The 17,139-nt window shown below is 48.6% G+C and overlaps 1 protein-coding gene across 17 annotated transcripts in view; it reads right to left on the bottom strand.

The window, feature by feature from the left end:
- The window catches only part of lap (phosphatidylinositol-binding clathrin assembly protein lap), a 29,858-nt gene extending 13,175 nt beyond the window's left edge, over positions 1-16,683 (bottom strand). For 5 of the 17 annotated variants that reach the window (XM_025299638.1, XM_025299639.1, XM_025299643.1 and 2 more), the window contains exons 1-3: positions 15,671-16,676; positions 472-614; positions 244-319 (exon numbers count right to left, since the gene is read on the bottom strand). In XM_025299638.1, coding sequence (XP_025155423.1) covers positions 244-319; positions 472-614; positions 15,671-15,800 — 349 coding nt within the window. In that variant the 5' untranslated portion in view covers positions 15,801-16,676. Of the gene's footprint in view, positions 1-243; positions 320-471; positions 615-7,072; positions 7,334-15,670 lie in introns of those variants that run through there. The other 12 variants (XM_011139097.2, XM_011139102.2, XM_025299640.1 and 9 more) reach the window with 11 other exon arrangements.
- Positions 16,684-17,139: the final 456 nt, after the last annotated feature.

Below are 17,139 nucleotides of genomic sequence, written 5' to 3'. Positions count from 1 at the left end.
CACTGAAAGGAAATTCCGATTTTTACAGCGCTCGGTCGATGTCCGAGTCATCGGCTGTCGATGTTGCGATAACTGCGACAAACGACAGAGGCGAGCTTTTCGCCGGAGGGAAATCCGCGAGGCGCGGATTTATCGCGCGTGTCCCATCGATACTTTCCGCCAATTCCGGAACGTCCCCATGTGATCGTTCCCGAGAAACGCGTCAAAGTACTCGCTGATAAAATCGTATCACGAAATGATCACCTTGTACGCCGCTCTTGTCGAGAAAATTGCTGAGCTGGAACGTACTGTTGCTGGAGGCGAGATACTGCGTAAACCTCTGCGCACAAGAAGATTATTTTAGAATCGGTCGGGGACGAAAGAAGAAATGTGCGAACACGCGTATCTCTAACGGAGAGAACTAGGGGAACAAAAGGTGTGTGTGTGTGTGTGTGTGTGTGTGTGTGTGTGTGTGTGTGGTGAGAGCTTTACCTCGTTGCCATAGCAGAGCATATGATGCACGGTGATCAGAGCTTTGAACACCACCGTCCAGTTTGTGTTCTGCGAGCGTTCGATCAAGAGGTTCGCCAGTTGTGGTATCGAGACGTTCGGCTCGTTGGTGCAGTGGATTAAATCTGAAACGAGAAAGAGAGAAAAAGAGAGAAAGGCAGACAGGGGGAGAGAATGTGTCAGTTTTTAGCGGGCGGCCGAGAGAGGCCAAGGTTGTCGGAAATATTTTCTGGAAATAGATCACCCGCGAGATAGAGAACGCTTTCGACATGAGCCCGCTCTACGGCTGCGGAACCTTGCATCACGAGTCCCCCCCGCAATGGGACATTGACCTTCGTCTCACGAAGAGATTACAAAATTGCACTGTAATTCACATACGATTCGCAATTAACGTCTGCGGCCTGCGGCTTGCGTCGCTGCGCTTCAACGATTATTGCTTTGTCGTTGTGTGCGCGCGAGGAACCACCCTGCCTTTTGTAAAACGCGTCGCGTTCTCTTGTTTCGGAGACTACCAACGCGACTTTCCGGTTGCACGGTTTCGGTGAAAATATATTTCTTTCTTCTGCGTTTCCGCACACTGCTCACGCTAGATTTGCACTCGACTATTGTACGTGAAAGTGCGAGGTAAAAGCGGCAGTGGTTGACTCGCGCGCGTACGAGCCCAGGTTTAGAACTTGGCTTGTTAAATGCAATCAAAAGGCATACGTCGACCTTTTCGTCGATCACGCAGTGATGCTAAATTGCAGTATCACATCAGTGACAGTTATCGATTCCGCTTCGGTTCGGTTCTCCGCTCGATACGATGATTCAGATGTTCAAGTGACTCAGAGGAATCTGATGATTCACAGAATTCGTATCGCCCTCGGCGTTGTTCTTCTTATTCTCCAAGTAGCCAGCGCAACAATGAGCCGCGGTATGTATAAATATGCGTCACAAGTAATTATGCAAGATAAGAATACGGGATAAATTGATGGGTTCAATCGGCGTGTTTCTACATGTGTATACGGCTGCTAACTACTGAAAAATTGCAAGGTCTACGACATCAAAGATCTCTCAGTCGTCCCGATGAATAACATGACACGAGCATCGGCTCATTCTTCGCTTCGTATCTCCCTCATTGAAGATATTTGCATGCGAGCGTAAAAGCGTTAAAAGCCGCGATGTAACAGCTTGGCAAGTAAGAAGTAAGTGCCTGGGAAAACCGACGCAGCATTACGCACTCGCATTCGTATACGCATGATTATAGCGTGTGAATTTACGACCGATACAATGTATGACCTTTCTCTCATCACACACAATTAGATGAGCAAGCCGACACGTAACGCTATCGACAGGATCTTGTCCCGAATTCTGCCCGGCGAATTGCGGCTCGTTTAAAAACAGCTCGTGGAGAGAAGCGCCGAAGGTTCTCGATACTCGAGCGACGCTCTCGAGCCCTGCTCGTTCCCTTCGCCGGCGTACTCGAAAACGGGAATAGCCGGTGCGCGCTATCGATCACACACCGTGACTGCGACCTGCATGTGCCAAACTCGCGTCACGTCGCTTTAATCGTCGCGTCTCGCGTCCATTGCGGACTGACGGAAGAAAATATCACGCGTCCGCGACGTTGACGCGCGGCGGCGACGGCGGCAGCGACGACGTTAATCCGGCGCAACGGAATCCGCGACGACGATGCAACGTCGGGCGACAACATCGATGGGCAACAATCTACGCGTCAATCGCGATTGATCGACGAAAGCGGCCACCACGTCGTGTAACAAGGTTAACAACGTATCCTCGCTCTATTTCTAAGTGCGCCGGCATTTAACGTCGAGACGGGCGTTGCTGGTGCGACGATCATATTCAGCCCTGGCTGGCCAATTCGCCAATCGTGAATTTGGTAATGCGCGATCGAGCGGTCAGGGGCATGCATTGTAAATCTCTCACTTGGGAGGGAGAGAGAGAGAGAGAGAAGAGAGAAATTGAATTATTTCGTGTTACAAGAAAAATAATAAATACAGAAAATTATTACAATCGAGAGAGGATTTTTGCGAGTATCGAGTCGTCCCAACAACACGCGGTGGTCCGACAGTTGCAGGCAAGCGAGGAAGAATAGCTCAAAAGTAGTGGGTAAAACTTGAGAATTTTAGGGCCTATTCCGAATTTTGATATTTATTTGCTACTTATGGTAAAAATCTTTGTTGTGACTCCGACAGTGATGATCAATCGGGGGAGCCCGAGAAAAGTGTTACCCACTTATTTTTTAAACAATTCTTTTGGTAAATATTCAGAAGTACTATTATAACTACGTTTTCTTGTTCAGTAATTTACAAAACTAGCTGTAAAAAAAAATGTACACAAAGTTTTACATATATATTAAGGGAGGGGGGCTAAGATCTTTATAGGAAAAAACATGGAAATTTTATTCCATATATTAAAAACTTTAAATATCGATTTTATACTGATTAAATACCGTTCACAATTATTACTCGAATCTTTCGCCTTACTAAACAGATGAGTCTACGATATACTAAAAATGGATACTGCAAAGATTAGCAAGACCCCTACGCAAGATAGGACATATCATAAATTACAAGCAGAGCATTATTCATAATCATGCTCTGCTTTAATCAATAGCACAAATTTATATTATAAAGTCTAAATTATAGCGAAGAATAGTTTATGTCTTCGGTTTTTATGCTTTTACTTAATTTTAAGTTTAAATTTGATTGGCATTTTTCCTTCAGAGTTTTATAAGATCCGAAAAAACTTGAAAAAAATAGGTCGGTAACATTTTTTTCGGGCTCTCCCCATTGATTATCATATTGTCGTAGTCACAACAAAGATTTTTATACTCCCACAAGTAGCAAAAAATAAACAAAAAAAAAAAAAAAAAAAAAAAAAAAAAAAAAAAAATATATCAACATTCGGAAAAAGCCCTATTCTAAAGTTTTACCAAGTTAGTGTAATTGGTTGGACAGTAAAATTTCACGTGTACACAATATGCAAGTAATATCCGTTTCTTCGAACGAGCAGCGAGAACAGCGAAGAAGAAGAACAAGGCAGGCAAACGGACAAACAGACAGGCAAATTAGACGCGAGATTGCGTCTATCTGATCCGGCGCGAAAAAGACGAGAGAGTTAAGCAACGCTTTACCGCGCGGACAGTTTCCCACGCCTCTAAAACCATCTCTCGCTCTCGACCGATGATCCCGCAATATCGAAGTCACGAGAGGGCTTCCAACGAAAGTGCAGCGCGCGAGCGGAGGGGCACACCGGATAAACGCGAATAAAGCGGTGAATCAGCAGTAAACTCCATTCTACGAGCTGAGGCATTTCCATACGATTAACGCGCCAAGTACACGCTCGGTGTTAACCGAGCGGCGATTTCCCAAACTTATTTGTATTTCGTATACGCGAGATGGGCGCAACTGCATTTTCGAAAGGCGCGGGACTGCCGCGTGTACGACGCGACGCCACAAACCACACCGTATACAACAATCCCTCTCTCGGTGTAATTTTCTGACGTTGTCGTCAGACTGAGTTCCTGAATGTTCACTTTCCGAAACGCGGTTCTGAAATTTGCAGTGTCGATCTCGATATATGACGAACCAGAGAATAACAGTCCGACAATCTCGAATTATAGAAGCTGCTTTCTCGATCGGCGACCGAAGAAATCGGGAAGCCGAAAAAATTCGCTTCATCAAAATTCTCAGTCGAGTGACTAAGCGAGGGGAAAGGGGGGAGCAGACAAAAGCTCATGACTCAGAAAGGACATCTTTATTGCGGCGATCGGACGAAAATTCGCCCAAACACTCGGCTGCTTTAAAACCCGCTCGAGATACTCGAGAACAATCGGGAAATCTCCTACAGGAGTCTTCCTTCCTTCCTTCTTTCCTTCCTGCTCCCTCCACCCGAGTTTTCGTCTGATCTTCAGGTAACGCAGAAAATCAGAAAATGACATTCCTCGGCCGAAAATTCCTTTTCGCGCAGATAACGCGTCCCACGAGACAATCGGCGGTCGTCTTGCCGAATGCAAAGGTTGCGCACGCGAATGCAACGAGCGGCGCGCTATTTGTCTCGGGCGGCGTGCCGACCTTGCGATGCTTCCCGTGCTAATTATACTCGTCTAAAGACGGGCGGATTTGGCGGTCAAGTATATCCACCGGCGTCACCGCTTGTCAAAGCAAAAACACGTTTCGCGAAAATTCATTCAGACCGCCCAATTTGCAACAATAACACACGTAGCCATTGTCGCCGCCTCCGCACGTTGTTGCGCGTGGAACGAATGCGAATTCGCGTTGTACGTTTTGTCGAAAAAAAAAAAAAAAAAAAAAAAAAACGCAGCCGCCGAAATGGCCGACGAACCTACATCCACCTACGAGGTATTCAGGATAAAAACGTAATTTTCAAGCGCTTTATTTAAAGTGTTTTCCAGCGCGAGAATAATACTATAGCTAGTATACTAAAAGTATACTAAAGATTTCATATATTTTTCATAGCACTGAGAAATTAATTATTAAGGGGGGAATATTACATGCGGAAGGCCGTTTTCAAGACTGTTTTTACGCTTTTTTACGAAACAGAAACGACAGGACTTGAAATTTTCACAGTGTATTAATTAATGTTCAAAGTACAAAATAAATTTTATTGAATCACAAGAACCGATCCAATTTGTAATTATAAATAAAAATGCAGTCATCCGTTTGCGAGCTTTATGTTTACTGTCGACATAATTCCGGGTCTCTCACTACTTTGAAATCAAAAACCGAGAAAGATTTTAAGAATATACGGCGGACGTTGTAGTCCGTACTAAAATGAAGGCGGTGAAGCCAAGTTTGGAAAAGTAATGACTGTACAAAAAAAAATATATCGAAAATGAAACTTTTCTCAATTTCATTATATTTAATCATGTTTAAAAAATAGAATAAAATAAAATATAACCGTGTTCTGAGATAGGGGCGAAAACTACACGTGTTGTTTACTGTACTATACTGTATAAAACTTTGAAGTTATTCGGTTCAGTAGTTATTGCGTAATCATGTCGAAAACTTAAGAAAATGGTGTTTTCAGGTGAACGCGCGTTTCAAGTTTTACGTGTTTACTACCCATATATCATAGATAGTAACAAATTTATTTTGTACTTGAACATTCATGAATACACTGTGAAAATTTCAAGTCCACTGATCCTACCGCTTCTGTTAAAAAAAAATTCGTAAAAATAGCCTTGAAAACGGCCTGTTCCGTATGTAATTCCCCCCTTAAAGAACCCAAGACAAAAAAGTGTCGGACTAATCATCAACATTTTCTAAGATAGTGTGTGGCGCAGTGTGTGGTCGGCAGGTGGTCGTATCAAACGATCGTTAAAATTGCTAGGTGTATAGATGAAACGAGCACGGGAGCAAAATAAAGATGAAAATAAATTAAATGAGCATGCGTATATGTGTAGCAATGTCAGCAGCCATTTGGAAAAGCACGCTCGCTACAGCAGCTCGAGCTGCGCCGAGAGGGGACGGCACACGGAGAATAAAATTCGCGTTTAATCGATACACAACAAATGTATGTTCAGCGAGACGCGCAGCTGATGATACGCGCGCACAGCGCGCGGCCTTTAAATAAATCTTCCGATAAAGTCGCGTGATTGGCAATTGTCGGAGGACGTTAAACAGCGCGCTGGTAAAAACAATCGCGCTATCTAGGAGAGCTGAAGGGGTGTGTTCGCCGGATTGCGCTGCGTGTATCTCCAGACACGGACACGGGGGCGTGCGCGATAATGTCGAACGCGTTTTGGCAAGGAGATTGCAGCTGTGCAAGCCGAGAAGACCAGCCACCGGCAGCCCGACTGCCAAAGGAACCACCGCGAGCCTTCTCGAGGAAGAAGGATCGGCTGTGTCGTCCCGGAGTGTCCCGGAGAATGTCCCCGATTTTCACCGCGACGAATCGACGAATCCCAGCCTTAACTCGAACTCGACGAACTCGCCTGAATAAAGCTCCCCGCTGAGCGCGACGTTGAGTATATTCTGTTGAGTTGCAATCGCGCGTCGCGAGACGGGACTTGGAGGGAGAAAATTATGCATTTCTTCCACGAGAAACCCGGCTACCTCGATACACGCACTACACACTACAATATCTGAACCCAAGGATGATCCTCGGTATTTTCCGTCATTATGAAAAATCGTGCCGCGTCGTGCGCGCGTCCGACGCGCGCCATAACGCGCGAGGTCAAGAATATGGGCGAGCCTTCCTCACTTTAGATTGCTGCGACTCACATCCTTGCTATATTCAATTTCTCACTTTTTCACCTCCTCTCGGGCTCCGTCCTCGGAGGACTATCAACTCGGAGGACAGCCCGCGTTTCGCGAAGCGATTCTCGCGCTCGTGTATACACACACGTCGATATGATATGTAAATTTCACCGAGCGGAACGTATGTACCTAGTCCTGCCGCGCGCTCGAATTCTCTCCCGGTTGTAATCCCGGTGTGAAACGCTTACTCATATTCGCAGCCGACTTATTGAGCGAAAAACGCGAGAATCATTTGAGCGCATCGAAACGCGAGCCTCGGGGAAGACGGAGGAGACTGTTAGGACTCTCGTGTTACATACCTATTATATTTGTCTCGAAATTCCGGTGGTGCCACTTCGTCGTTTCGTTTTTAATTAAACGTCATCGTATTTTATAGCGACTCCCTTCAGAATCAGGGTTAATCGAACAGCTTGATTTGTCCGCCGCAGAAAAATGTCGCATGCCGAAAAAGGTGAAGCGGGATTTTACATTGATAAAATTGCGACCTTCGGCTCCGGAGCGAAGTTTTCGCAACGTCACGTTCACTTTTCGTTCGCGACGATCGAATTACCCGCTCGAGTTCGCGCGTTTCTTTCTCAGCGCCCCCGGCGAAAGAAAGAAAATATAAGGAAAGAGAGAACGAGAGAAAGAAAAACGTAGCGCGCGTCCCGATTATATCAATGTCGAGAAGTCAATGCGATGCTAATGTCGCAACTGGAAGTAATGCGGCTTTATGCGGACCCGGTGATAACGCGACATACACACATGGATGAATTCCATTTCGGAATAAGTGGAACGTACGATATAAGGGTCGATCGATTGTGAGTTCGACTCGGCCCCGGGATCGATCGTAAATTGCGAAACGAGACATGCACATACATTCCGCGACGCGATCGATGCATCGCCCGGAATTTCTGCATTCATTCCGGATTTAGACCGGTTAGTAATTTCTGCGCGGTTCTTCGGCGACGCGCCGAAGAATCTTGCTTTGCTGTAGTTTAAATTGCCATTCTTGCCGTTTTACGAAGCGCAGGGTTTAAAAAAATGTCATGTTGTTTCAAATTTTTTTAATGTGTTTTATATTATCTCTCTCTCTCTCTCTCTCTCTCTCTCAAGAACGAGTAAAGAAAACAACGTCAGAGCTTCATAATTTTCCGGAAGGCGGCAAATTTTTCCGAAAAGAAAAAACATCTTTTCCGAAAGATACCGAATTGACGCGAGAAATTGCCGTCGACGCGACGAGTCGAGTTGTCCGACGACTGCGCATATCGCGCAGATTTAATTAGTCATTTTGTTCATGGGCGTCGTCAACTGTTGATATTGGCAGAGGAAGTTCAGAAAGTGCGACGAGCACACTCGCACGCAGTTGGAGATCCCTCTCGTGAATGATCGTGCGGCGAGTATCGAGGAAACAATATTCTCGCCGAATGATCTCGCGCACAGAAGGCGCGCTGTTGTTCCTCCGGGTAAAAAATAGAGGTGCTATCGATTGACCTCTCGGCCGCCGTGTGCATTGATACACGCTATGCAATAAGGGGAACGTTGACCGTGACGGCGACGTATAACTTTAATCCCGCCGGTGTCGAGTTCTCCCATTCGCTCGCTCGATGTCGCAACCGGCGTTCTCTCCGGCGTTATCGTAAAAAGCGTTATCGCGCGAGAATACGTGAAAGCTTTCGGCATTCCTCCAAGATTTGCCGAGGCGGGTGGGCCCCCTCCCCCCGCTTTAATATCGATCGACCTGAATCACACCCTGAGGATACTCCGCACGTAATTGGTGCGGAAATTAAGGGACAATGGGACGATTGACGAGACGAAAACTTCGCTGGACCTCACTGGTGCAACGATTTCGAGAGATGAATGATTTTTTCGCACGTACTTCTTCCCCGCTTAACTTGCCCCCCGCCCTCCTCCTCCTTCGCCGTTGAGATCTTCCCTCTTATCTTATCTCGAGTCTTCAATCACGATTACGCTAACAATATTAATTAATGATGAACTTGACATTAGTTCTCCCTCGTCGCCCACATCGCAGAACTAGAAAGGGACGCGGCGACAGGTCAGCGAGTAAGGGTTAATTAATCGAGATTAATTTGCCGGGCAAGCCGAGAGATTGAAGGTCGCCCTTCTCATGACCCCCGGCGGCCTTATTTTTTCGCACGGCACGACAGTTGGCGACTTTGTCACGGAGCAAGATACGATCTTACCGTGGCGTATCGATCGAAACCCCTCAGAAACACCGATACATTGTGTAACACCGCGATCGTTGACCGTGAGGGACGCGAGTGACTTTAACCTCTTTGCTGCCACCACAGCGCGGATACTAATAGGCCAACTTTTGAGCGACTCTAAAGCCATCTAAACCCTCCTCAGCGAGAAGTAACTCTGCTCAGGAAAGCAGAGCGAAGTGGCCGATAAAAGTGAGGGAAACTCGCTTCGTCCTGAATACCCACACATTTGCCAAATGTTTTTCTACTCGAATAAGGTTACGCGACGCGACGCGACCTCTTGCCGGCGTAAGGCCGGCGGCCATGTGAGGAAAACCTCGCGCATAATCACACTGAGCAACCGATATTTGACGAAAAATCTTGCAATTTGCATAGGAAGTATGAAGAAGAAAGCTGGCAATCAGAGGGCAATCGGCGCTTCGACGACCTATCGCCGCCGACCGTTGATTCTCGTTCATTCTCATTCGCGCGAGCGTGACGACGCACGCAATGACAGCGTCATCGATCGAGAGCCCGAAGCCGCCGATGCAGAGGAAGTAACGCCCGCGATCTTGAAAAGCGCGCGCGAGCGACTTTAAAGATCTGCTCGCCTCCGCCGCGCCGCCGTGGCCTCAAAAAGAGAGAGGTGATTTTTACATAACGCCTCGTCGCCTTCGTAATCGCGGCAATCGGTCTTATCGAGCCTCGCCTCGCTCCTCGCTCGACGATATCTCGTCTCGTAACGAGGAAAACACAAGCCGAAGTGGACGACTTCGAAGACCTTGGCGGATGCGCGAACAACCGGTGTCATTGTACGGCTCGGAGATGGAAGGGACCGTAAGTAAGCGAGTAAACGCTCGCGCGTCACGCTCGAGCTCCGGAATGAGAGTTCTATTTTCAAGTTGCACGAAAGAGTGCAATCCGAGATAAACGAACGGGCCGAACGGCATTTGGGGAATGAGAAGTGCCGAGAGAGAGAGAGAGAGAGAGCAAAGGAAGGAACGAACGGAACGAGCGCAACTTGGCGATTCTCCTCGCGCGACGCACGACACGAGGATCGATGGTCCCCGAGGAGGAGCTGAAGACTCGCTAATGGCTCGTCGTCGCGTTCGCGTCCACCTCGCTTCGTCCGATAATTCGTCGCACATACACAGCATTCGCAGCGCGCGCGACACACGCACTCTCGACGCACTCTCCGAGGGCACGTGGCCTTCCATTTGTGTCGCACAATGTGTTCTACACGAGCAGCCGCTTTCGCGAATGCTTCACCGTGACATAGAAGCCACCGCGCGGCCAATTATCGGGCAGTTTGACGCACGGCGGACTTGCCCGTCCGTAGTCGAGAAGCGACGGACTTTGTTGCTTCGGATCGATGGTGAGTTCGATTCACCTGCGCGAGGTGAGAGAGCGCGAGCAACGACGCTTTCGAAACAACGCGCGGAGACCAGCACAGTCAGCGGCCCGTCCGCGAGACGCGCTTTTAATTAACCCGCGGATTCCTCGGGGAAATCATCCGCGCGCAACGTGCGCGTCGACGGTGAGAGAGATTCTTCCGCAGCATGTCGCGCGTCAAAACGTGCCACGCGCCTTCCTCGATGTAGGTAGCCGAACGGCTCTGTAAGCCCTGTATCGAGTGTTAACCCTTCGCTGCACCAGTGATCCTCTTCTCACAAGTAAACCTCGGGAAACGTCAGACGCCGATTTGTCCCTAATTTTTTATAGGTATTTTTCATGTCAAAATATGAAGAAATCTGTTATCATTTTTAGCTTAAATTAATCTTTTCGAAAGTTTTGAAGTTTGGCACTAGTACACTATTTTGTACATATTTAAAACAATATTTCTTAAAAATGTATATATATATATATATATATATCTATCTGATTTGTTGAAACTTGTCGCCGATTGTGAATCAGAACCATTTTGTAAAATTCAAAATGGCGGATCTAATATGGCTGACGTCATTGTTGAAAAAGTGTTGAGTTTTATACTACATTCGACGTTGGATAATCTTTCGGCTCACTATCCAGCAAACAAACTCATTTTAACGTCAAAATCTGGTAAAAAATGAACAAGAAATGAACAAGAAAAGAAGAAAAAAGAATTTTGCAGAAGAGTAAACTGTCGTTACCCAACGTCGAATGTAGCGTAAAACTGAACACTTCTTCCACAATGACGTCAGCCATATTAGATTCGCCATTTTGAATTTATTGAATTATTTTTCCAATAATTAAAATTTTTCACATTTTCTTTAGCATATTTGCTTTAGCATTGCTGGACTACTAAAATGTTCCACTAGTTAATACATCAACTTTTAGAGTCATCATTTCAAATAAGTAATTTGTTATCAATAAGCATATACTGTCAAATACACACAAGACCATCGTTTTTAGAGAATAAATTCGTTCACATGAAATTTTAAGTAATAACGTACACTTCAAAATCATTATCCACAGGTTTTTGGGATCGCTGAATACAAATCCACAGGTGTGAAAAGTGCAAAAATGAAAACGGCAGACCCCATATGGTGGAGATAATTTTCAAAATCAGTCGGATTCGCTTGAAACTTGTTACTCGGGGGTTTTTGGAGTCGCTAAATACGAATCCGGTGTGAAAAATACAAATTTCAAAACGACGGGCCTCATATGGTGAACATAATTATAGAAATCAAACAAGCTGACTCTGCGCTTGAGAACCGGGCAACTTGGACCGGTGTCAACCTTGCCGGCGAACCTTGCCGTATATATCCGTCATAGCTCTGGTATTTCGAATTTTCGATAACGAATTTGCAATTAGCTACCTCGAAAATAACCTTAAATAACAAATTTCAAGCGAATTCGGCTGATTCTGAAAATTTCACCCGCCATATTGGGTTCGCCATTTTGAATTTCATATTTTTCACACCGGATTTGTATTCAGCGATCCTAAAAACCTCCAAATAACAAGTTTCAACAAGTAACAAGTAACAAATTTCACAAAATTATACTTATTAGAAAAAAACGTGCAACAAAGGAGAATTAATAAGAGAATTGATTCGCGTCGAGAAAGTTTCGGCGCACTCGTCGTGTCACGATGCACGCGTACACCTTCGGGATAAACGAGGGGAGGGACGAGCGGTATCCTGCAGCAGGATTCGGACTGGAATCGAGACAGTGGAGTACAATTTCGACCTTGTCTCACATAAGTTCAATAGATAAATGAGTCCTTTGATATCGCTAAAAAAAAAAAAAAAAGAAAATGTGTTACAGATACATGTGCAGATAGATGTGCTACAAAAGAGCACGCGATTGTACAAAAAGGGCTTCGACAAAGAACATTGATCCCGCATCTAACGTAAACCGGGGCTCATCACGTTCAGTCACGTTTCCGCTATCGCGTCGCCGACGAGCCGCGAGGAAAATTCCGGCTGGAGGTCGAGACAGCAACTTCGGCGAGAATCCAATTTCCCGTTTTACTGGTAGACAGGAGCACGATGATCCTTGCAGCGTGAGACGGTTCGCGCGCAGCGAGTCCGAGCAACGTCTTTTACCAGCGATTCGCGTTTTTCGTCCCCCGATCGAAGGTGTCGCAAGACGTAAAAATAACGCGGCGACATTACGAGGATTTTCTCGTAACCGCCGCGCACGGAACGCGACACGTAACGCGTTCGTCGCTCCGTCGAAATTATTGATCGGCCGCGGGTAGTGAGCTTTCGCGAGTGCTGGCTTCGCGATTCGGCCAGACGAGGACGAGGACGAGGACGAGGATCGAGTGGCTGCCGGTTTTCGAGGAGCGCATCTCTCTCGGATCATTAATCCCTCGGATTCACGCCGTGGATTCACGCACGTGCCCGCGCCGCGCGATTGTCGAACATCTCACAATTTGATTTACATCGAACTGGTTCGTGCGGGGAGAAATTAATCGGGAGAGCCGGGACCGACGTTGCGAGGAGAAAACACGCGAGAGAGGGAATTTCCGAGGCTCGTCCTTCGGTAGGCACGACCGCGCTGCTGCCGGGTGTCGTGACGAAGTAGTCGGCAAATAAAGGGTAACCTAACGAGAGATGGTAAAACGACACAGTACGTGTGATTCCGGTCGACGCTCGCGCGTGTAATTAATAAACGCGAGTCACACGAGGAGTCACACGAAAGTATCAGCTGAGACCGCGGTGGTTGCTGAAAGCGAAGGTGAGAGACGCGATATCCCGCGTGCGCACCTTTCGTATCGCGTCTCTTAACAGCCGACTCGACTCGACCCGGCGAAGATCCGCGAGCTGACAATCAACAGTGACCGATAAGTCTCAAAGACGTGATAATAAATATTATTCCGTCGCGAATACAGACGCATGTCTCCGAAGAGTGCTCTGAAGAGCCTCTGTATCGCAAGAAGACGCGGTAGTGATAAGCAGCCGGAAAATTCAACCCATAATCGCGCTTGGCGTGAGGTATCGGGACATGTTTGTCCAAATTGGGGCAAACTCGTAAATTCGAACGAGCTTCAACCACGACATCGGTGTGCGCGCAGTGCCTTGTATATAATTTAAAGTTTGAAAAATCTGTTTTATCGAGAACGAGAGAGAGAGAGAGAGAGAGAGAGAGAGAGAGAGAGAGAGAGAGAGAGAGAGAGAGAGAGAGAGCGCTATCAATTATCAAGTCCATTGTCACTCGTCCCGACGTGGTTTGCTCGCGGTACGACAACGGAAGGAAATCACCAGCGATATGTAATCACGAAATGGTCACATGATTAACGACCGCTGTCGCGAAAGGTTCGTTGGGAATTCTTCGCACTCAAGATCCTCGCCATTCATCCTAAACACGACAATGTACACTACGAGACACGTATGATTACACCACAGTTAAAGTGTGTTGTCGCAATCTATAGGTGTACACGTTACACAAATTCGATGAATCTTTGCAATGTACGACTATCCTGCGAGCTCTCGAGTGTAATTGTATTATAGTGACACGAAATACAATACACGCCCGGAGTATATACTGGTTGAAATAATTGAAAAGCAGAGTCGAATCGAGTAAATGAGAAGTGAAGAAATATATCCGGAAAATTTGTACAGACTGTGTGAACCTCGACCCGACGAGTTTCGATTTCTACCGATACAATTGTTTCTCCTGTCTGATCGGCGAGAAGCTTTAGAACAATGGCATTTTCGACGATTGTATAAAAGCAGCATCAGCAACACGCGATTGCAATGGCTCCTTTTTCCCCTATGCATTTTGTATGTTGTATATATTGTCTCATGTAGGTACAAGGTAATCTACAAGTGTTGTCATTGTTAAGATAAACACCGAGATTACATCTCGAAAGATACTTGGTTTCCTTCGTAAATTTCCGTCCCTTGCGGGATGTCTTTTATCACTCATCCTCCCTCTTTCCTTCCTCCCGTTCCTCTAATTCTCCCTTCCTGCTTCTGCTTCTCCACAATCGACTGACGGAGCGTACGTCCCGAATTCTCTCCTCGGACTGGAAAGGACCTGTTAACGATCGTGCGAATCGAAGGAGAGCCTTCTTCTCCGGAAATCGAATATGCGTGAAGCGCGAGACCTGTCCTCCCTCCTCCACTGCGCGCTCTCGACGGTTCCTTTCTTCCACCTTCCTTCTTCCAACTGCTAAGTACACATTTGAGAGTTGATAGAAGAAAAGCAGATGTAAACGCAACTAGGAGAGAAGACGGCAGACCTGACATTTCGATACACGTTCTCCTATCCAATCTCTCTCTCTCTCTCTCTTTCTCTCTCTCTCTCTCTCTCTCTTTCTCTCCCTCTCTCCCTCCCTCTCTCTCTCTCTCTCTCTCTCTCTCTCTCTCTCTCTCTCTCTCTCTCTCTCTCTCTCGACAATCCCTCAAAGTAAAAAACTACGAAAGACAGACCTCCGGCCGTTTCCTTGAGCGGCCGCGCATAATTATTATTATTGTTATTGTGTAGTTGTTACATCATGCAATTTTTCGAAACTCCACCTTCGCCGAACGACTCTCGCACATCGATCGGCCGTTGGAGATTTGCATGAATATATTTCGTAATACGTTGAAACGTAACGAGAGGGAATCGGAACGACCAGCGAGTCAAGGGGAAAATATTACAACGCGCATCGTCTGCCGAGAGGACATTCCACCTCTCGGAGAGCCGCACACGAGAGAGAAGAATTTTGTAACGATCGAAAGAGCTGACTCGCGAGCGAGGGGAACAGCTTGCACCGGGTGAAGCGAAACCAACAGTGGCGAGCGGCTCTCGTTCGCCTTTCTCGACGGGAGCGGACGGAAGAGGTGAGCTGACTCTCGTTCGCCGTTCGCGTTCGTTAACTCGCGATCTCCTCGCTGCTTTCTTCGCACTGTCACTCGCTCCGCCGAACAGTCGAGCTCGGTCACGCCGATCTGCGAGCGAAGTGCATCGGAAAGTAAGGGCGACCCCCGACCAGAGTCGCCAACCAGATCGAAACGTCCGTGTCCGTTCCACCCATCGATAATCTCGCGTCTGGACGCGCTTAGCCCCCCCCCCTCCCCGTTCCCGCCGCAAAGAGACCCGTCCAGGAAATAACGTCACGGTCACGTTGAGAACGTCGAAAATCGTTCCGCTCGCAGGACTCGAGCTGGAAAGTCGGAAAAGTAGCGCGAAGCCGATCTCCGCGGAGCCGAGCGCCCTGCCATTAAGAGGGAAACGCGACGGCGACGACGCTCCCCATGCGCGCACCGGGATACTCTCTCTCTCTCTCTCTTTCTTACTTACAGTCGAGATGCTTCTTCTTGGGCCCGATCATCTCCTCCGTGGTGGCCTTACAGACGGATTTAGCGAGACCCTGACCGGCGATGCTGTGTCTCGCGGCCAACAGCCTGTCGTTGATCGTCTGTCCCGCCATACTGTCGCGCTGTCAGTAGTAGCAGGCAACAGCAGTTACGTCCGCAACGTCGCGGATTCTCCCACGAGTGACGAGCAGCGAAGAGCGACAGAGAAAGTCCGGAGGAGCCTCGCTCTTGGTGTTAGCTCTCCGTTGGCACCGCGCTCTCGGCGAGACGCGAGCACGACGAACGTGACGCGACGAGAGAGCGGACGATCGCGCGCGCGCGCGCGCGCGCGGCTCCCGGCAGAGCGGCTGACCAGAGAGCGAGAGAGACAAGGCGGCCCGTGGTCCGCGGGGTTACGCGAGGTGCCACTGGTGCAACTTCTCAGCGTGTACGAGGCGACGGCGACGGCGACGGTGACACGCTAGCACCACGACGAGCACGACACGAGGCGCACCGCGCGAGGCGCCCGCGAGACGACGTACCGTTCTCTCCCCGAGCTCGCTCCGACACCACCGCTGTGTGCTTTTCCGGCCCTCCGGTACCTCTCCTCCTCCTCCTCCCCTCTCCTCTCCTCCTCCTCCTCCTCCTCCTTCCCGTCGTCCTCCGCCTTCGCGCCTCCGCCTCGGCCTCGGCCGGTTCAGCTGGCGAGAGTTCGCGTCTCGCGAGCGATGCCGCGGATCCTACACGCGATAACCAACGGAGCGGAGCTGAGGCTCGCGCTCGCGCTCGCACTAACAGAGCGGTAACGGCTCAGCTGGAACACGGCACGACGAGACGGTCAGCGGATAGCGGCGGACAGCAGGCTCCTTCTGTCTGTCAAGATGGCGGCGCTCTCGGTGCCGACGGCGCTTCCCCTTCCGTGACTGCCAGCTCTGCGCGCCGCGCCGACGAGCCGGCCGGACGACGACCAATCGCCGGTACCCGCCGCCGCGGATACTCGGCACCCGCTGTGACGTCACGCAACGACCAGTCGTTGCGCGAGGAGGTTGCGAGAGGGACGAGAGCGGAGCCGCGCGCATGAAGCGCGAATGACGCGCGGTTTTCGCTCTTTCCCCTCGGCCTGTGATAGCGGCTCCCTTGTACCTTCGACTGAATTCGCACAAAGCGAGTCACACACTTGGCTTATCGATCGCTTCTTTTCGCCTCCGCTGCGAGCGAGACGTCGCTGGCGCTGCTCGCTTCGCCTCGGCTCCTCGCGATCATTGATCGCAAGTCGGCAAGTTTTGACGTTCCTCGGCAGTTGCCAACATGAGGCGCCCTTCCTCAGGAACATTCGCGATGTCCATCCGGAGAACGCGGAGATTCGCCGCGAACTGCTTTCGCACGGCGATTGCTTCCGCACCTGCGCCGAGATACGAGTTTTCGATTTCGCACGGCACGGTGGAGATCGAGAGGAACGTGTTCGCGCATTTC

The sequence above is a fragment of the Harpegnathos saltator genome, unplaced genomic scaffold (assembly GCF_003227715.2).
Source record: "Harpegnathos saltator strain DR-91 unplaced genomic scaffold, Hsal_v8.6 scaffold288, whole genome shotgun sequence".
Taxonomy (NCBI): Eukaryota; Metazoa; Arthropoda; class Insecta; order Hymenoptera; family Formicidae; genus Harpegnathos; species Harpegnathos saltator.
Note: the sequence above shows the minus strand (reverse complement) of the source record. Positions and strands in the feature narration are given on the sequence as shown.